Below are 21,737 nucleotides of genomic sequence, written 5' to 3' on the forward strand. Positions count from 1 at the left end.
TAGTGTGATACGTTTGTCTCTCCTCATTTGATAATAAAGAAATAACCACCACAGGACACACAACGGATTTTTTTTTTTTTTTTTTACGTTTTGCAACTGAAAATGAAAAATAAGTCCAGGTAGTCTCTCTCTGTTTAAGTCTGTTGGGTGCCTAATGAACACGGTCCAGAATCCCCACCTGGCACATGAAGCTGTCCACAAACACATTACATTTTGCAGCTTCAAAGTTGCTTCATGACTGCGATTGTTGTGTTTTTCCAACAGGTGAAGTACTACAACGCAGAAAATTATGAAGTGGACCGTTTTGAGGACGCCATCCTGAAGTATCAGGTAATCTAGACTATAGATGTCAAACGCTGAAGAGTTGAGAATGTAGATCTGTGTAAAGTTACACCAGAGTGCTTGCTTTGGTTATTCAGGTAGATGTGTTTGACCACCTTAGATGCATGCATAGTTCGAGTTTCTGCAGACCTTTCCTCTCTACATCTCTACCCCCCCCCCCCCCCCCCCCCCCCCGACCTGATGTCTCAACCTTTGAATGCTCGGCTATGAAAAGCCAGCATTTAATCCTGACATGCTGAACTGTTGCACCCTCTATAACCACTGATTTATTATTTGACCCTGCTGGTCATAGATGAACATTTGAATGTCTTGAAGAACGATCTGGTCTTAATGGCCATGTACTCTTATAATGCACAGCCATAAGGGGACTGGCCACCTCTCAGAGCCTGGTTTCTGCCTAGGTTCCTTCTTTTCTATGGAGTTTTTCCAAGCCAATGTGCTTGTACATCTGCATTGTTTGCTCTATGGGCTTTTAGGCTGGGTATCTGTATAAGCACTTTGTGACAACTGCTGATGTAAAAAAGGCCTTTCTAAAATACATTTGATTGAAATGTTGATTGATTGAGCGTGCCATTATTGATGATGTGCTATGATTTTAGAACGGCCACCAGTAGACATTCCTCTTTACCTTTTGTAAATCTGTTGGTTCCAGGTCTTTTCGACAGCACAAGCAGATCTGGGACCAGGCAATAACTCTATTTATTATAATGTTGTATTTATGGTCTGCATAACAATGACCATAGGAGTTGGCAAGACGGCACAAACAGATCTGGGACCAGGCTATAAGTATATTGATTGTAATGTTGCATTTGCGTTCTGTCTGTCCCCTCCCATCCTAGATTTCAGAATGGAAGACCCAAGCCTCTCTGGCCTTCCTGAACCAGACCCAGAACCTGATTGTTGGCTCAGGCCTACTGGCAGGCTCACTGCTCTGTGCCTACTTTTTCCAGGAGGGCAAGTTTAAGGTACTGAGCTCAGAGTGCTTGCTAGCTTAAGGGTCATTCCACCTCGAAAAGCAGAAGAAAGAGGATTTTGACACCCACTATCTCAGATTGTGCTGAAAACTTTCTTTAGTTAGAAAGAGATAAGATTAGCATTCCTGAAACATTGTTTTGTTGAAATGTATAATTTGATCTAGGATAAATTAAGCTAATTGATTGCACCCAAATTGGCTATTTTAATTTATAGGATTTATATAATCTTCAATAAATAAATAATAATAAACTCAGCAAAAAAAGAAACGTCCTCACTGTCAACTGCGTTTATTTTCAGCAAACTTAACATGTGTAAATATTTGTATGAACATAACAAGATTCAACAACTGAGACATAAACTGAACAAGTTCCACAGACATGTGACTAACAGAAATGGAATAATGTGTCCCTGAACAAAGGTGGGGTGAAAATCAAAAGTAACAGTCAGTATCTGGTGTGGCCACCAGCTGCATTAAGTACTGCAGTGCATCTCCTCCTCATGGACTGCACCAGATTTGCCAGTTCTTTCTGTGAGATGTTACCCCACTCTTCCACCAAGGCACCTGCAAGTTCCCGGACATATCTGGGGGGAATGGCACAAGCCCTCACCCTCTGATCCAACAGGTCCCAGACATGCTCAATGGGATTGAGATCCGGGCTCTTCGCTGGCCATGGCAGAACACTGACATTCCTGTCTTGCAGGAAATCACGCACAGAAAGAGCAGTATGGCTGGAGGCATTGTCATGCTGGAGGGTCATGTCAGGATGAGCCTGCAGGAATGGTACCACATGAGGGAGGAGGATGTCTTCCCTGTAACGCACAGCGTTGAGATTGCCTGCAATGACAACAAGCTCAGTCCGATGATGCTGTGACACACCTCCCCAGACCATGACGGACCCTCCACCTCCAAATCGATCCCGCTCCAGAGTATAGGCCTCGGTGTAATGCTCATTCCTTCGTCAATAAACGCAAATCCGACCATCATCTCTGGTGAGACAAAACCGCGACTCGTCAGTGAAGAGCACTTTTTGCCAGTCCTGTCTGGTCCAGAGACGGTGGGTTTGTGCCCATAGGCGACGTTGTTGCCTGTGATGTCTGGTGAGGACCTGCCTTACAACAGGCCTACAAGCCCTCAGTCCAGCCTCTCTCAGCCTATTGCGGACAGTCTGAGCACTGATGGAGGGATTGTGCGTTCCTGGTGTAACTCGGGCAGTTGTTGTTGTATTCCTGTACATGTCGCGCAGGTGTGATGTTCGGATGTACCGATCCTGTGCAGGTGTTGTTACACGTGGTCTGCCACTGCGAGGACAATCAGCTGTCTGCCCTGTCTCCCTGTAGCGCTGTCTTAGGCGTCTCACAGTACGGATTTTGCAATTTATTTCCCTGGCCACATCTGCAGTCCTCATGCCTCCTTGCAGCATGCCTAAGGCACGTTCATGCAGATGAGCAGGGACCCTGCGCATCTTTCTTTTGGTGTTTTTCAGAGTCAGTAGAAAGGCCTCTTTAGTGTCCTAAGTTTTCATAACTGTGACCTTAATTGCCTACCGTCTGTAAGCTGTTAGTGTCTTAACGACCGTTCCACAGGTGCATGTTCATTAATTGTTTATGGTTCCTTGAACAAGCATGGGAAACAGTGTTTAAACCCTTCACAATGAAGATCTGTGAAGTTATTTGGATTTTTTCGAATTATCTTTGAAAGACAGGGTCCTGAAAATGGGATGTTTCTTTTTTTGCTGAGTTTATAATACTTAACATCCTATTTGGACCATGATTCTTCCTAACAATGAGTAAGACATGAGGAATCCAATGAAATGATCAAAAGCCACACACGGACCCCCCACACCACATGGCAACAACCAGTATCAGTTCTCAATGTCTGACAAATAGTATGGAGCTGTGGCTTGGAGTATTGCTTCTTCATTCTATGTAATGTATTCCCTGATTACATTTTTTTTCTTCTGTTCAGAGAGATTTGTTATTTTAGTTGATTGCATTATTTACAATAAATTAGTGTGAGAGTACCAGGCTTTGCAGCTGTTCCTGCTACTGCCACAACCTTTTATCCATTTTGCTGTAAATTTAAATAAATTGTGTGGTCATCCTCACAATTTAAGCCAGTCCTCCATGAAAGCAATTTAGTGTGTCCTTCTCTTAAGCTTAATATGTGTCCAGGAAACATATATTCTGTGTGTGGTTTATTTCCTTCAAAAAAGGTTAGTTGGACCATTCCAGGTGAACAAGCAAACCATTAGGCTACATCCATTGTAATGGTTTCAATGTTATGACCTTTAATGCTTAAAGTCCCAAATATAGTGTTTGCAATGGTATTGGGTTGGGCTGGGATTAATGGTCATTGTCACTAAACACACTACCTATAGAGATGTTTTCTAATAATTATATTGAAAAACATACGACTGCCATGCAAGGGTTTATAATTGTATTATTTTGTTAGGGTTGTCACATTTTAGTCTGCCAATTTCTCCATTATGGGCTTGACGGAAAAGTCTTCATATGAGAATTGCGCCATACATTTTTTGTACTATTCAAGAAGAGTTGGGTTAAAGCATTAGGTTACCAAGAGAAGGACAAACTGAATTGCTTTCATGGAGGACTGTTTTGGCCACACAATTGTGACTAGTTTCAGGAAACTAGGTGTATGTCGCACGTCAATACTTCACAGGAGCTCCATTTGTTTGTTTTTAAATCAAAAGGCATTTTTTTGGCAGAAATCCCTTCTGGAACGTGAACTTCCATGTGCCTTAATAACAAACTTGTATTCCATCAGTAAATACAAATAAAAGTGTTAAATTACGAGCCTAGTTGGTTTAGCCATGGAAAAAGTCAGCAACCTTCCTGCTAGCCATGATTGGCTGAGATAATGAGCTGGCTGGAAATGCTGAGAGAGGAGAGAGGATTGGTCTGTCATGTAGCGCTATAATTTGAGCTGGTCAGTATGTGTAGGTAATCCTTTCTAATGCTGCTTTTTTTAAAGATATCATGGAGTAGACCTGCATAATTGTTGGTCTCCACTTTCTGGAGGACCGAGAGTATGATAGCTAAGGAGAAGGTGAAAATTCTGGTGTTTGATTGCAAATATGCAGACGGGGTCGAAAAGAGAACACAGAAGGCTTTTTTTCTTTGCTACTTTAGGTAGAAAATACATTTTCCATCATGAGCGAAAATACTTTATTTTCTACCTAAAGTGGCAAAGAAAATGTTCTGATCAATTTATTAAACACGAGACCAGCTAAATTTATAAATGGTGTGGCAGTAGCAGGAACAGCGGCATCTAGTGGGCAAAAACATGGTACTTTTACAGATTTGTGGTAAATAACGCAAACAACTTCAATGCCAAATTTGACTTTATACTGGTTGGGGTGGGATTGGCGTGGGGTCTGTGGGTGGCTTTTGACAATTTTATTGGATTCCTCAGGCCTGAGGAAAGAAGTTTGGTCCAAATCGAATGTTGGGTAGGGGAGAGTGGGGTAAGTTGTGCCTAAGGCAGTGGTTCCCAAATTAGGGGTCGTGGGATATCCTGAAAAAAAAGCAAATATATACAAAACTATATATGCCTTCGGAAAGTATTCAGACCCCTTGACTTTTTCCTAATTTTGTTAGGTTACAGCCTTATTCTAAAATGGATTAAAAAATATATCCTCAGCAATCTACACAGAATAACCCACAATGACAAAGAGAAAACAGGTGACCACACCATTTATTTTAATCAAAAGTGATTTATTTTCTACCTAAAGTTGCAAAAAAAAAAAAAAAAAAAGCTTATTTACATAGGTATTCAGACCCTTTGCTATGACACTCAATTGAGCTCAGGTGCATCCTGTTTCCATTGATCATCCTTGATGTTTCTACAACTTGATTGGAGTCCACCTGTGGTAAATTACATTTACTGGACATGATTTGGAAAGCCACACACCTGTCAATTTTTTTTATTGAACTTTTATTTACCTAGGCAAGTCAGTTAAGAACAAATTCTTATTTACAATGACGGCCTACCCCAGCCAAACCCTAACCCGGATGACGCTGGGCCAATTGTGCGCAGCCCTATGGGACTCCAAACATGGCCGGTTGTGATACAGCCTGGAATCGAACCAGGGTCTGTAGTGACGCTGCGCCACTCGGGGGGCCCCCAATATATGTGTGTGTGTGTGTGTAATACACTGCTCAAAAAAATAAAGGGAACACTTAAACAACACAATGTTACTCCAAGTCAATCACACTTCTGTGAAATCAAACTGTCCACTTAGGAAGCAACACTGATTGACAATAAATTTCACATGCTGTTGTGCAAATGGAATAGACAAAAGGTGGAAATTATAGGCAATTAGCAAGACACCCCCAATAAAGGAATGGTTCTGCAGGTGGTGACCACAGACCACTTCTCAGTTCCTATGCTTCCTGGCTGATGTTTGGTCACTTTTGAATGCTGGCGGTGCTTTCACTCTAGTGGTAGCATGAGACGGAGTCTACAACCCACACAAGTGGCTCAGGTAGTGCAGTTCATCCAGGATGGCACATCAATGCGAGCTGTGGCAAAAAGGTTTGCTGTGTCTGTCAGCGTAGTGTCCAGAGCATGGAGGCGCTACCAGGAGACAGGCCAGTACATCAGGAGACGTGGAGGAGGCCGTAGGAGGGCAACAACCCAGCAGCAGGACCGCTACCTCCGCCTTTGTGCAAGGAGGTGCACTGCCAGAGCCCTGCAAAATGACCTCCAGCAGGCCACAAATGTGCATGTGTCTGCTCAAACGGTCAGAAACAGACTCCATGAGGGTGGTATGAGGGCCCGACGTCCACAGGTGGGGGTTGTGCTTACAGCCCAACACCGTGCAGGACGTTTGGCATTTGCCAGAGAACACCAAGATTGGCAAATTCGCCACTGGCGCCCTGTGCTCTTCACAGATGAAAGCAGGTTCACACTGAGCACATGTGACAGACGTGACAGTGTCTGGAGACGCCGTGGAGAACGTTCTGCTGCCTGCAACATCCTCCAGCATGACCGGTTTGGCGGTGGGTCAGTCATGGTGTGTGGTGGCATTTCTTTGTGGCGCCGCACAGCCCTCCATGTGCTCGCCAGAGGTAGCCTGACTGCCATTAGGTACCGAGATGAGATCCTCAGACCCCTTGTGAGACCATATGCTGACACATGCACATTTGTGGCCTGCTGGAGGTCATTTTGCAGGGCTCTGGCAGTGCACCTCCTTGCACAAAGGCGGAGGTAGCGGTCCTGCTGCTGGGTTGTTGCCCTCCTACGGCCTCCTCCACGTCTCCTGATGTACTGGCCTGTCTCCTGGTAGCGCCTCCATGCTCTGGACACTACGCTGACAGACACAGCAAACCTTTTTGCCACAGCTCACATTGATGTGCCATCCTGGATGAACTGCACTACCTGAGCCACTTGTGTGGGTTGTAGACTCCGTCTCATGCTACCACTAGAGTGAAAGCACCGCCAGCATTCAAAAGTGACCAAAACATCAGCCAGGAAGCATAGGAACTGAGAAGTGGTCTGTGGTCACCACCTGCAGAACCATTCCTTTATTGGGGTTGTCTTGCTAATTGCCTATAATTTCCACCTTTTGTCTATTCCATTTGCACAACAGCATGTGAAATTTATTGTCAATCAGTGTTGCTTCCTAAGTGGACAGTTTGATTTCACAGAAGTGTGATTGACTTGGAGTTACATTGTGTTGTTTAAGTGTTCCCTTTATTTTTTTGAGCAGTGTATATACAGTGGGGAGAAGAAGTATTTGATACACTGCCGATTTTGCAGGTTTTCCTACTTACAAAGCATGTAGAGGTCTGTAATTTTTATCATAGGTACACTTCAACTGTGAGAGACGGAATCTAAAACAAAAATCCAGAAAATCACATTGTATGATTTTTAAGTAAAAATGTATTCATTGCACCCAAATATGCCCTTTTATCTTAATTTCTCAGAGATTAAAATATAACAAAATCATTTTACAGGAATGCAAATCTTATCTGTTTCTAACTACAAAAGCAATTTCAGAAAAATCTGAGATGGTGGGTGTCATGGCTTGCTGAAATGACATGGAATGAAAGTTCAGTATTTTACAAATAAATGTAACATAGTTCCTCACCCTGACAATAATAGTCTATGAGCCAGGAAAAACTGTAAAATTGGTTTGGTTTTTGTTAAACAGACACTTTCAGGATGAGAAACCATTTAAAAGGGGAGTTAGTGCATCACTACAAGGCCAAGCAGCCTTGCTATGCTTTCATGCCTGAAAAATACATGTTTGAAAAAGGTTTTGCGAGAAAAAAAATCCTATAACACTGAGTGATGTCACATGTTTTTCTTAATAATAAATGTGGTGTGTGAAGTGTTATGATACATTTAACCAGGTTAGTGCCCTCTATCCCCAGCTTGGAGACTTTATCCTCTTTGGCACCTACATCATCCAGCTCTACACCCCTCTCAACTGGTTTGGAACCTACTACAGGTGAGAGGTGTTATGGGCTGAGTTTCAATTCTACTTCCTTACATCCTTCCCTAGTCTCCTTTATGTCTATCACTTATAGCTAAAAGCATAGCTAAAAGCATATTGCTTCACCTGTCATGTGATACTAGATCAGGAAAGACACAAGCAAATGAAGCTAGACTATTAGAGACACACCCATACCCATAATCCAAAACGGGCTCTGTATAATACATTGGTCTTCATCCTCCACAGAATTATCCAGAAGTCCTTCATCGACATGGAGAGCATGTTTAAGCTCTTCACTGAGGAAGAGGAGGTAATTTTGGTTGTCGAGGACTAATGTTGATGATGACCAATCTCTCATGGGAAGATTATGCGTGTTAACCGAGAGATTGGGATGCGTAAGATAACGAGCAGTAGTAGTTCCAGTGTTTGGTTTTTCGACACTGGTTATTTGGACAAATCACGATTTCGCAGGTCTTAGCATCTTTCGAATTTCAGAAGTGGGATAGACTTTCTGCCCGTAACTTGCAAACAGAGAGAGTGGAGCTCCTTGTTCCGGTTGCACTCCTTGTTCTAGCAATTGATTTCTTCTCTTAACATGTGTGGACCCAGAACTTAATCGAGCAGCTGACCAATTACGCGAGAGTCAATGACCAGCATTTTGGTGTCTGTCAGGATTTCTTTGCACTGCGTTATGGGAAATAGTTTTTTGGTCAAATAGATTTACTTTGATTTCCCTTCAGGTGAAGGACGTGGTGAATGCAGGGAACCTTCTCTATAAACTGGGAAAAGTGGAGTTTGAGAATGTGTACTTTAGCTACATTGATGGGTAAGTCCTCACTTAGATCACTTAGATGTATTTTTAGGTCTTCTTTGGACTAATGGTCCAGCACCTCTCAATTTTGGGCGGTTTCATTCCGGTGTTGTGCCGAAAAGCTCCCCCCTGCCAGAACCCCCCCCCAAGTTTATTAGTCTATAAATATATCTCTTTGCCAAAATTCGTCATCTCTCCCTTAATCAACTAGTAGTTGTTCTGAAATGTTTATTGCTTGCCTACATTTTACTCCCTCCTCTGTTTAATATAACACACATACATTAATTATTAATTTTGGTTGCCTAGAATGACATTAAGTTTCTTCTATAGAAAGTATGTGACTCTGATGTGTGCCACAGAAAGTATTTGAATCTAGCCACAAACATAAAGAAATTAGAAGGGGGGGGGAGCTACGCATCATTGGGTCAGTGAAACTGGAAAGCTTTTTTTAGGACTATAATTTCCTCATATTTTACAATTTATGTCACTCCACACACCTTGGCCAACTGGCGGCCTGTGGGCTGAATAAGGTTTTATTTGGCCCCCCCCATGTTTTATGTTTTAATACAAATTTTTGAGTGAATTTTCATTGTTGGACATAAAAGACAAAAAACTCTGGGTAATCCACTCCAAGTGATTTTAATTTAAGACATTTGTTCCGAAGTATTCCCACGCATAATAGAGACGTGATCGTATACAAACGCAAGCAAGATTTGAAATGATTTTGTTTTAGTCAAACATTATGTCTGTTTGGGCTTCTTGCGGTCAATTTGCAGTCTACAAATGATTTGTAATTATTTTCTGGCCCCCGACCATCCGCTTAAGAAAAAATATGCCCACGGCTGAATCTAGTTGATGATCCCTGGTCTAGGCTATTGATGGATTCAATACAAGGTCGTTTTTATTGATCTCAGATTCTGTTTGTCAGTGTCAAAGTAGAATGTCATTTCAATCATTTGTGACGTAGTCCCCAGTCATCTAAAATGATGTAGAATTGCAAGAAATGTGTTTCTGAAAGGCAACAAAAAATCCCAGACTCTAAACTTTAAAAAAATAAATCCCCATGTGTGCAACTTCTTCAAGCGCCTCTATATGCATGCAATTCTTTATTATAAAGGTGATTTAATTTTTTCCCCATGTGTTCCGGTCCCTAAGAGCCCTCCCAGGTCACCCTCCCTCTCGGCTCACTTTTTGTTCCGGCACCTCCCAATTTCCAAATTAACCACTAGCCATACACAGTTAATGATTCAGAAACAGTTTGATGAATAATCATAGTTGTGGTTGTTCCAGTGTTCTCCTTTGATTACATATATTTTTTGTGTTTCTGTGTTTTTTTAAGGAAGGAGATTCTTAAGGACGTATCATTCACTGTGCAGCCAGGCCATACTGTTGCATTGGTAAGATTGGATTCCATGCATAACCCAGAGGTTAAAGAGCGACTGCCTTTAAAAAACAACAAATCCCTTTGAAAACGGCCTATGTGGCATCGATATGAGTCAGAAAGGGTTATTCTAGTGTCAAAATTGACTACAAAGTGTGCGACGTTCATTTGCCCACTAACATGGGGTGAACAGCTGTGGTGATCGTTCTCTATCCAATAGCATAGAGAATGAGATAGACCTGCCCAGCGGCTCTGACTTTGCTTACATAAGACAACACCTCACACATTTTTTTTAACTTGCGAAATACTGCACCAAACACCTTAGTTAGATGTAAAATTGCGCCACTAAAACATCCTTGGCAAAAACCAGCTAAATTAATTAAAGATTTGTTGCGTTATCTTAGATTCATTCTTGGTATTTTGAGGACGTGAAATAGGCTTCTGCGTCTGCAGTGTCTCGTGGGGGACAAACATCATTAACCAAACGTGGAATCGGAAACAGGAAACACACTTTCGAGACTGAAATCTCGTTTTTCTGAGAGCAACAGAAAAACGCACGTTCCAATCAGCGTGTTCAGTGGCTCTTTTAGCAAATAATACTAGACTTCGGTCTTGAAGAGTGGTTATTTTCTCTCTTTTTCTCAACAGTCGTGATGGTTTGGATCTGTCGATTGTTCTCGCTTCTCAACTGTCTGTGTTTGTGTGTGGACGCCCCTAGGTTGGCCAGTCAGGGTGCGGTAAGAGCACCCTCCTTCGCCTGCTCTTCCGTTTCTATGACGTCCAGGGGGGATGCATCCGCATCGATGGCCAGGACATCTCTAAGGTGAGTAATTTGCCCAGTTGCAAGAAAATAGTTCCCAGGCTGTCTGTCTTGTGATGGATCACATGCTGTATATAACATTTTGTTTTCAATGCATTTTGGTGGTTTTACAAGTCCAGGTAGTGCCTCCCCGTTTCACCCTTCTGAGACTCTTCATTTCTGGGTGCAGGTGAAGCAGGTGTCTCTGCGTGCCCACATCGGCGTGGTGCCCCAGGACACAGTCCTCTTCAACGACAACATCCGCGACAACATCCGCTACGGACGCATCTCTGCCAGCGACCACGAAGTGGAGGCGGCGGCCATCGCCGCAGACATTCACGAGAAGATCCAGACGTTCCCAGAAGGTACGGAAATACCAACGTCTCTTTTGACGGTTTCTTGAACACCGATTAAGCCAGCAGCATAGCACCCTGCATCCCACTGCTAGCTTGCTTCTGAAGCTAAGCAGGGCCGATGCTGGTCGGTCCCTGGATGGGAGATCCAGTGGTGTTGGAGGGCCAGTAGGAGGCACTCTTTCCTCCGGTCTAAAAAAAGATCCCAATGCCCCATGGCAGAGATTGGGGACATTGCCCTGTGTAAGGTACCGTCTTTCGGATGGGTTGTTAAACAGATGTCCTGACTCTCTGTGGTCACTAAAGATCCCATGGCACTTATCGTATGAGTTAAGGCTGTGTGATATTGCCAAAAAATCATATCTAGATTTTTTTTCAAACTTATGGGTGATTCACAATAAATACGCTACATGGCCAAAAGTATGTAGACATCCCTTCAAATTAGTGGATTCGGGTATTTCAGCCACACCCGTTGCTGACAGGTATAAAATCGAGCACACAGCCATGCAATCTCCATAGACAAACATTGGCAGCAGAATGGCCCGTACTGAAGAGCTCAGTGACTTTCAATGTGGCATCGTCATAGGATGCCCCCAGTGGTGGAAAAAGTACCCAATTTTCATACTTAGATACCTTAGTAGAAAGTTACTCAAGTAAAAGTGAAAGTCAGCCAGTAAAATACTACTTGAGTAAAATTCAAAAAGTATTTGGTTTTAAATATACTTAAGTATCAAAAGTAAATGTAATTGCTAAAATATACTTAAGTATCAAAAGTACAAGTATAAATCATTTCAATTTCCTTATATTAAAACCTCTAACGAGTCACAAACCCGGATCCGGGATCCCCCCCATCAAAAAAGCTGACTAGCATAGCCTAGCCTAAAGCCACAGGGATATCATATAATAAAATGTTCATGAAATCACAAGTCCAAGACACCAAATGAAAGATACACATCTTGTGAATCCAGCCATCATTTCTGATTTTTAAAATGTTTTACAGGGAAGACACAATATGTATTTCTATTAGCTAACCACCATAGCAAAAGACACAACTTTTTTTTCCCACCATTTTTTTCCTGCATAGGTAGCTATCACAAATTCGACCAAATAAAGATATAAATAGTCACTAACCAAGAAACAACTTCATCAGATGACAGTCTGATAACATATTTATTGTATAGCATATGTTTTGTTCGAAAAATGTGCATATTTCAGGTATAAATCATAGTTTTACATTGCAGCCACCATCACAACTCTCACCAAAGCAACTAGAATAACTACAGAGAGCAACGTGAATTACCTAAATACTCATCATAAAACATTTATGAAAAATACACAGCGTACAGCAAATGAAAGACAAAGATCTTGTGAATCCAGCCAATATTTCAGATTCTTTAAGTGTTTTACAGCGAAAACACAATTTAGCATTATATTAGCTTACTACAATAGCCAACCACACAGCAGCATTGATTCATGCACGTTAGCGATAGCGAATAAACCAGCAAAATATATTAAATTTTTCACTAACCTTCTCAAAACTTCATCAGATGACAGTCCTATAACATCATATTACACAATACATATATTGTTTGTTCGAAAATGTGCATATTTAGCGGCACAAATCGTGGTTATACAATGAGAATAGTAGCCAAGCTGCCAACAAAATGTCGGGAGAAATCTTGGGAGAGGCACCTAATCTAATCAATAACTAATCATAAACTTGACTAAAAAATACAGGTTGGACAGCAAATGAAAGATACATTAGTTCTTAATGCAACCGCTGTGTTAGATTTTTAAAATTAACGTTACTACGACATACAGCGTGCGTTAAAGCGAGACCGCACCCGAAATTAATGGCGGAATAGTAGTTTTACATTTTTCAACAGAACAACGAATTAACATCATAAATAGTTCTTACTTTTTGATGAGCTTCCATCAGAATCTTGTGCAAGTTGTCCTTTGTCCAGAATCATCGTTGCTCGGTTGTAGATTGTCGTCTTCAACTTAGGAATTAGCAGCAAACATTAGCTATGTGGCCCAGACGTGTCCAACTCTTCATAACGCAGCACAAAGAAAGCACAAAGAAAATTCCGAAAATCGCAATATACTGATATAAACTGATATAACTCGGTTTAAAATAACTACATTATGATGTTTTTAACACCTATATCGAATAAAATCAGAGCCGGATATATCTAAGGCCTATAACGAGAGCTTTTCAGAATGCCATCCTGAGGTCTGTCTTGCGCCATGACGAACGTTGAAAAGAGTGCACCCCCGGTTCCAAGAGCCTTTATATGGCCTCAGATCTGCCTAGCAACACCATTCCAATTCTCACTGCTTACTGACATCTAGGGGAAATCGTATGCAGTGCATGTCGACTCATAGATTACATGCAAATTAATAAACTGACCCTGGAACAGAGTGCCCGATTTCAGATTTCTCACTTCCTGACAGGAAGTTAGCTGCAACTTGAGTTCTGTTTTACTCACAGATATAATTCAAACGGTTTTAGAAACTAGAGAGTGTTTTCTATCCAATAGTAATAATAATATGCATATTGTACGAGCAAGAATTGAGTACGAGGCAGTTTAATTTGGGAACAAATTTTTACAAAGTCGAAATGGCGCCCCCCTATTTACAAGAAGTTTTTAAGCAAAGCAGACGGCACCAGTTTCTGTATGGATAGCCAGAGGCACACTCCAACACTCAGACCTTATTTACAAAAGATGCATTTATGTTTAGTGAGTCCGCCAGGCCAGAGGCATGACCACGTGTTCTCTTGATAAGTGCGTGAATTTGACAATTTTCCTGTCCTGCTAAGCATTCAAAATGTAACGAGTACTTTTGGTTGTCAGGGAAAATGTATGGAGTAAAAAGTACACTGCTCAAAAAAATAAAGGGAACACTTAAACAACACAATGTAACTCCAAGTCAATCACACTTCTGTGAAATCAAACTGTCCACTTAGGAAGCAACACTGATTGACAATAAATTTCACATGCTGTTGTGCAAATGGAATAGACAAAAGGTGGAAATTATAGGCAATTAGTAAGACACCCCCAAAAAAGGAATGGTTCTGCAGGTGGTGACCACACACCACTTCTCAGTTCCTATGCTTCCTGGCTGATGTTTTGGTCACTTTTGAATGCTGGCGGTGCTTTCACTCTAGTGGTAGCATGAGACGGAGTCTACAACCCACACAAGTGGCTCAGGTAGTGCAGCTCATCCAGGATGGCACATCAATGCGAGCTGTGGCAAAAAGGTTTGCTGTGTCTGTCAGCGTAGTGTCCAGAGCATGGAGGCGCTACCAGGAGACAGGCCAGTACATCAGGAGACGTAGGAGGGCAACAACCCAGCAGCAGGACCGCTACCTCCGCCTTTGTGCAAGGAGGGGCACTGCCAGAGCCCTGCAAAATGACCTCCAGCAGGCCACAAATGTGCATGTGTCTGCTCAAACGGTCAGAAACAGACTCCATGAGGGTGGTATGAGGGCCCGACGTCCACAGGTGGGGGTTGTGCTTACAGCCCAACACCGTGCAGGACGTTTGGCATTTGCCAGAGAACACCAAGATTGGCAAATTCGCCACTGGCGCCCTGTACTCTTCACAGATGAAAGCAGGTTCACACTGAGCACATGAGCACATGTGACAGACGTGACAGAGTCTGGAGACGCCGTGGAGAACGTTCTGCTGCCTGCAACATCCTCCAACATGACCGGTTTGGCGGTGGGTCAGTCATGGTGTGGGGTGGCATTTCTTTGTGGGGCCGCACAGCCCTCCATGTGCTCGCCAGAGGTAGCCTGACTGCCATTAGGTACCGAGATGAGATCCTCAGACCCCTTGTGAGACCATATGCTGACACAGGCACATTTGTGGCCTGCTGGAGGTCATTTTGCAGGGCTCTGGCAGTGCCCCTCCTTGCACAAAGGCGGAGGTAGCGGTCCTGCTGCTGGGTTGTTGCCCTCCTACGTCTCCTGATGTACTGGCCTGTCTCCTGGTAGCGCCTCCATGCTCTGGACACTACGCTGACAGACACAGCAAACCTTTTTGCCACAGCTCGCATTGATGTGCCATCCTGGATGAGCTGCACTACCTGAGCCACTTGTGTGGGTTGTAGACTCCGTCTCATGCTACCACTAGAGTGAAAGCACCGCCAGCATTCAAAAGTGACCAAAACATCAGCCAGGAAGCATAGGAACTGAGAAGTGGTGTGTGGTCACCACCTGCAGAACCATTCCTTTTTTGGGGGTGTCTTACTAATTGCCTATAATTTCCACCTTTTGTCTATTCCATTTGCACAACAGCATGTGAAATTTATTGTCAATCAGTGTTGCTTCCTAAGTGGACAGTTTGATTTCACAGAAGTGTGATTGACTTGGAGTTACATTGTGTTGTTTAAGTGTTCCCTTTATTTTTTTGAGCAGTGTACAATATTTTCTTTAGGAATGTGTCATGAAGTAAAAGTTGTCAAAAATATAAATAGTAAAGTAAAGTACAGATACTCCAAAAAACTACTTAAGTAGTACTTTAAAGTATTTTTACTTAAGTACTTTCTACCACTGGATACCACCTTTCCAACAAGTCAGTTGGTCACATTTCTGCCCTGCAAGAGCTGCACCGGTCAACTGTAAGTGATGTTATTGTGAAGTGGAAACGTCTAGGAGCAACAATGGCTCACTGGCGAAGTGGTTGGACCACACAAGCTCACAGAACGGGACCGTCGAAAGATGAAAGCACGTAGCGCGTAAAAATTGTCTGTCCTCGGTTGCATCACTCACTACTGAGTTCGAAACAGCCTCTGGAAGCAACGTCAGTACAATAACTGTTCGTCGAGAGCTTCATGAATGGGATCCATGGCTGAACAGCAGCACACAAAGCCTAAGATCACCATGCGCAATGCCAAGCGTCAGCTGGAGTGGTGTAAAGCCCACCGCCATTGGCCTCTAGAGCAGTGGAAACACGTTCTCTGGAATGATGAATCACGCTTCACCATCTGGCAGTCCGACGGACAATTGGTGGAGGAGGAATAATGGTCTGGGGCTGTTTTTCATGGTTCGGGTTAGGCCCTAAGTTCCAGTGACGGGAAATCTTAACATTACAATGACATTGTAGACAATTCTGTTCTTCCAACTTTGTGGCAACAGTTTGGGGAAGGCCCTTTCCTGGTTCAGCATGGCAGTGCCCCCTTGCACAGACTGAGGTCCATACAGAAATGCTTTGTCAAGATCAGTGTGGAAGAACTTGACTGGCCTGCACAGAGCCTTGACCTCAACCCCATCAAACACCTTTGGGATGAATTGGAAAGCCAACTGCGAGCCGGGCTTCATCGCCCAACATCAGTGCCGACCTCACAAATGAGCAGGTGTCCACATACCATTGACCATGTAGTGTATCTCCTTAAAAAATATATATGTTTTTTTTCTAAATAGGCGTTGTTGCACAGTTAAAGCTCAATACACTGCATTTCAAACAGTCAGGAATAATGTAATGAATTATACCTAGGCTAAATATAAGCCTTCCACAACCATAAGACCCACTAATAATTATATATATTTAATCAAATTAGTTTAACCTCCTTTTTATGTTGTTGCAATAATCACTGATCTGGCTTTCAAGTTTGTCTATAAAAATGCCCTTTTGTAACCAGAACCATGCAAAATGCACATCCACTAATAATGACCAACTTCTTGAAGCAGGCATTATGGGAAATTAGCACAGATCTCATAAACAATCTCTCAAGCACAAGCCTATGTGCTAGTGAGTAGCCAGATAAACTATATTTAAAGTCTAGCCAACTTGTATCAATTTGCTTTCTAACAACGTAGAACAGTTGAACTGTTATGAATACACCCTCCTGCCTCCAACTGCTTGAAAAACATAGCCTGTTCACTTTGTTTAGATATTGAAATCAAGTGGCCTAACTTGATGAGAAGATGCTTATTTCTCAGAATGAGAACGAGTTGCCAATTCATTATATAAATGAATATTTTGTATTCTCATTGAACATTTCTAAAACACAGAATAGACCGCTAGCACATAAGTCTGTGGCTAAAATGCTGCTAGCGGTACAAACTGAGCATTCATTTACCATACTCTCGTTTTAGTAGGGTCTGCTCTGTTCTACATTTTGGGAGTTGAGACATAAAAAGGGTGTCGTTAAAAAGGTTAAGTTCTCGTGTATTACAATAAAATGTCTAAGTTTTTCTGTGTCCATATGACCGCTTCTGTTGGACCAAACTTCAAATGCAAATAGCAAGTTTATCCTTTGTATTTTGTTGTTGTGAGTGGAAGGGGGAGGGACTTGCTGTCTGTGGAAAGGTGCACACAACACAGAAGGAGTGAAGGAGACTAGACCAAAAAGACAGAAGAACACTCATAAAAAAAACTAATAAATAAAAACCTTGATTCTTACAATACAGGCATTTTGGAACATCGTGCTAAAAATTAATTTGATATATCACCCAGCCCTAGTAAGAGTTTGGGTGTTAACCCCGGTGTTCTGGCTAAATTCCCAATTTGGCCCTCATCTCATCATGGCAATTTAATCATCCCCAGCTTCCAATTGGCCCATTCTTGCCCCCCTCCTCTCCCTTGTAACTATTCCCGAGATCGTTGCTGTAAATGAGAATGTGTTCTCAGTCAATTTACCGGGTAAGGGTTAAATAAGCCTTGTCCTGGACCCCAAAAAAATGTTCAATAGAGATTCTACATTAAGTCCAGGACTAGGTTTAATCTGTGTCTGGGAAACCAGCGCTATATGCTGCCATTATAGTTCTGGCTGTACTTAACCTGAAGTTGGCTTATGGGTGTCAATGTTGTTGTTTTAAGGGTTTGCATAGGTGTTTTGTATTTACCAACCACATTTGCTGAAGCATTTTGACATGCACATCTACATTTCCTGAAACAAGTGAGGAGATTTTGCGGCGGTCACACAGTAGCTCCCAGGTGCATTGTTACTGTATGAGGTGAGTGACATTTGTGTCTGTCTTTTCTCTGTCTGTCCCCCTCCCAGGATACGACACCCAGGTGGGCGAGAGGGGTCTGAAGCTGAGCGGGGGGGAGAAGCAGAGGGTGGCTATCGCCCGGACCATCCTCAAGGCCCCTCAGATTATCCTGCTGGATGAGGTAAACTTTCAGGAAGGGCCACCAGGAGGGTCAATGACCGTGTTAAAATAGGTGCCCCGAGACAATGATCTTGGGTCAGTTGCATTTTTTAAATTCTTTTTTGGCTAAGTTTAGGATTGGGGAGGGGAAGCTGGTCCTAGATCTTTACCTAGGGGAAACTTCACCCCGGAGCATTCAAATACTTTAAAAACACACACTTCCTCCCTCCTCTGCTTGAAGTTATCGCTGAGCTTACACAAAATGATTGGTGAAATCAACGGCTCTATCACTTAGGTTTCACCAGTCCAGTCCAGTCCAGCCATGTCAGATATTTCTTCAAGGACGAGAGGAAGCAAGGATGCATTCTTAACGTATTTGATGAGGGCCAATGTTTGCCCCCACACCACTGATCCTCCTGTCATATTGTGTTACAGTGGATTAATACAAGTTCACTGAACTTGAATATTTTAGTCATGTAATTTATCTCATAAAGCTTTCCCTCTGCACAGGCCACATCTGCTCTAGATACACAGACGGAGCGCAACATTCAGGCGTCGCTCACCAAAGTGTGCTCCAATCGGACCACCATCGTCGTGGCTCACAGGTAAGGGATGGGTCTCAGGTGGACAAAAATGCATGTATAGAGGGAACCCATACATTAGGATCAGTGGAGGCTGCTGAGGGGGAGGATGGCTCATAATAATGGCTGGAACGCAGCAAATGGAATGCCGTCAAACACATGGAAACCATGTGTTTTGATGTATTGGATACTATTCCACTCCAGCCATTAACACAAACCCGTCCTCCCCAATTAAGGTGCAACCAACCTCCTGTGATTAGGACACACACATTTCTCCCCTCTAATGCTGAGTTTGTATGGTTTGGATCAGTCTGGTCTGTCGTCTGATTATGAATTGTCTGTCTTCAGGTTGTCGACCATCATCGGTGCCGACCAGATTCTTGTTCTAAGTGACGGTCAGATAGCAGAGCGAGGACGGTGAGGGAATGGTTGAAAGAGTGATTGTTCAATTGGTGCACACTCCACAAGTCTATTCCAATCAAAATATTGTTTTATGCTCTTCAAGAAACAAACATCTAAAGAATGGGACAGACCAATGTTTATGATGCTATAGTCACACTATAGTCTTGTTCTCAAAACCATACAGTGGCCATGTGGGAACATCTTGGCATAGTACATGATGATGACTTTAATGGTGATTGTGTGTCCCCATTGTAACTACATATTCTCCACTTTCTCCCTCCCAGGCATGATGAGCTGCTGGCTAAGGGAGGGTTGTACTGTGACATGTGGATGAAGCAGCAACATGCCCAGGACTCAGACTCAGCCTCTGACACAGAAGCCAAAGACAGGAAGTCTGAGAAACTACAGCCCCCATCAGCCACTGCAGGCCACAGGAGCCACTGAGGATAGAGTGAGAGGTCAAGGATATGTAGACATTGTGAGGAGACGGACGAGGGACTCAGGGAGAGGATTAGATACCTCAAAAGGCTGTTTTGTCTGCACTTTTTTAAGTTATCTGTCCATTGAGGTTCATTCGGTTATGAGTAAAGTTAAGCCCCACCCCAACCCTCTCTGCATGTTACGGGCAAGTCAAGGGGCCAAATGTCCCCTCCCCTTCCAAAATCTGAAAGATGCGAACACCTGCAAAATCATGATTTCTCCAAATGATCAGTGGCAAAAATCTGTGCACCTCGCTGTTGTCACATCCCACAGTCTTTTGACATACACTACGATACCAGTTCTGTTACATGCGTCTGTCCACGAGAGATTAGTCCCTAATGAACACGACCCAGGACTCCGTATAATCCGTCCTCTTGCTGTCTGAAGTCGGTTGACTGCAGCCGTCCAGAGAAGTGGCAGCAAATCCAAAGTAGACTAATCCCTACCCTTAAGTGCAGGAATAGGCAGTTTGTCAGTGTCTCACAACACTTTGAATTGTTGACTAATGTTTAGGGGTAGAGAAATGTATTTGTTTTATTTACAGCATCTAGAGATAGTCTTATTGAACAGGTTCATTGTAAATTATCTATTTTATTTTTTACTACACCCACTTTTTAGCTTATGAGACGGGATCATTTTTGTTAGCTAATATACAAGCAATAGACTTACATTATACTTAATAGACTACTGAAGCGATTCAGACCGATGTGAATGTTTAACAAAAAAATCTGTTTCACTCTAATTGTTTTTTATCTAAATACAAAGGTATGTGTACAAGAACTTCAAAATCTACATTTGGTTATTAGTAAAACAGAAATGTTGTCTGTATTTAGTCCATTTAGCATCAAACTGCATCAGTTTTACTCCAATCAGACTTGGGCATTATCATGTACTGTACAGTCTAGGTGTTGACTGATACATGCAAAGTTAGCTGGCTGTAACTTTTATTTGTCACCAATGGTGATCAATAAGAACTACTGGCAGTATAATAAAGAGAACATAATCGATGGAAAAGCAAACCTTGATCTATGAATGAACTCAGAATTCTCAAACCTTTCTATGCTGCTACCCGTTTTGCGTAAAGAACTACTGTTAGTGTATCTTTATTTTAATGGAAGAAATTAGTCTGTATTTGAATTTGTAAATATCTATGCCTTGCATTCCCACGGCAGTGTGGAGTTTGTCAATATCTGTTGATAATAATCACACTCCATTTACAGTACATATTGTCAAATTCTGTTTCATTTATTTAAAAAAGGGCCATAAGGGAAGATATATCCATTTAACTGAACTTGAGTTATTTGAGAGAGAATAGGGACTTTATATCTACGTGAAGTCTCTAGAGTTACGAGTTTGAATTGGAAACTGTCTGCGTTAATCAAGGGGACATGAAAATGGACATACTTACCATCCATATATTGCACAGCAGACTTTACATCATGGAAAGTTATTTCAGACTGAAATAAATAGATGAATCCCAAATGCATTTGTGACTACAGAAGTAATACCAAAGAGCTAGAGTGGTTTTGCTAGCAAATCATTGCTCTACCACTACAGCAGTCAATCATTTGTAGGTGTACAATGTGCACAAACTGGTGCAGTCAAATAATTTACACTAATGCACCATGAGTTGAAATGTTATGTGTGAATGAGTGACATTGACACCACATGAGGTTGGTGGCACCTTAATTGGGGAGAACAGGCTTGTGATAATGGCTGGAGTGGAATGGTATCAAATACATCAAACTATTGGTTTCCATGTGTTTGATGCCATTACAGAAATGCAACATTTTTGTTCTGATATTAACTGCTTTGACACAATGTCAAACTTTTTTTTATGTGATTTGGGGCCATAGTTTGTTTGTAGTGTGGTCTTCGCCTTTGTCACTCTTCCAATGTTTGTGTGGCATCAGGCAATGCCTGGATGTCAAATACATTTATAAAAAATAAAAAAAAAGGTGTGTATATGTTAATAAATTGTATAATTAAAGATGTATTGTGACGAAGTGGGCTCTGTTTTTACTAATTTACCATATTGCTAGCTTTA

The 21,737-nt window shown here is 42.3% G+C and overlaps 1 protein-coding gene across 1 annotated transcript in view; it reads left to right on the forward strand.

Moving 5' to 3' along the window:
• Nucleotides 1-21,687, forward strand: part of LOC120051221 (ATP-binding cassette sub-family B member 6, mitochondrial-like) — a 75,618-nt gene extending 53,931 nt beyond the window's left edge. The window contains exons 9-20 of the mRNA XM_038997963.1: nucleotides 265-330; nucleotides 1,182-1,307; nucleotides 7,717-7,793; nucleotides 8,025-8,088; nucleotides 8,519-8,604; nucleotides 9,929-9,986; nucleotides 10,689-10,793; nucleotides 10,960-11,134; nucleotides 18,137-18,249; nucleotides 18,738-18,832; nucleotides 19,157-19,225; nucleotides 19,495-21,687. Of these exons, the coding sequence (XP_038853891.1) occupies nucleotides 265-330; nucleotides 1,182-1,307; nucleotides 7,717-7,793; nucleotides 8,025-8,088; nucleotides 8,519-8,604; nucleotides 9,929-9,986; nucleotides 10,689-10,793; nucleotides 10,960-11,134; nucleotides 18,137-18,249; nucleotides 18,738-18,832; nucleotides 19,157-19,225; nucleotides 19,495-19,654 (1,194 nt within the window). The 3' untranslated portion in view covers nucleotides 19,655-21,687. The remainder of the gene's footprint in view (nucleotides 1-264; nucleotides 331-1,181; nucleotides 1,308-7,716; nucleotides 7,794-8,024; nucleotides 8,089-8,518; nucleotides 8,605-9,928; nucleotides 9,987-10,688; nucleotides 10,794-10,959; nucleotides 11,135-18,136; nucleotides 18,250-18,737; nucleotides 18,833-19,156; nucleotides 19,226-19,494) is intronic.
• The last annotated feature ends 50 nt before the right edge of the window (nucleotides 21,688-21,737 follow it).

Source organism: Salvelinus namaycush, chromosome 7, assembly GCF_016432855.1.
Source record: "Salvelinus namaycush isolate Seneca chromosome 7, SaNama_1.0, whole genome shotgun sequence".
NCBI classification, from domain to species: Eukaryota; Metazoa; Chordata; class Actinopteri; order Salmoniformes; family Salmonidae; genus Salvelinus; species Salvelinus namaycush.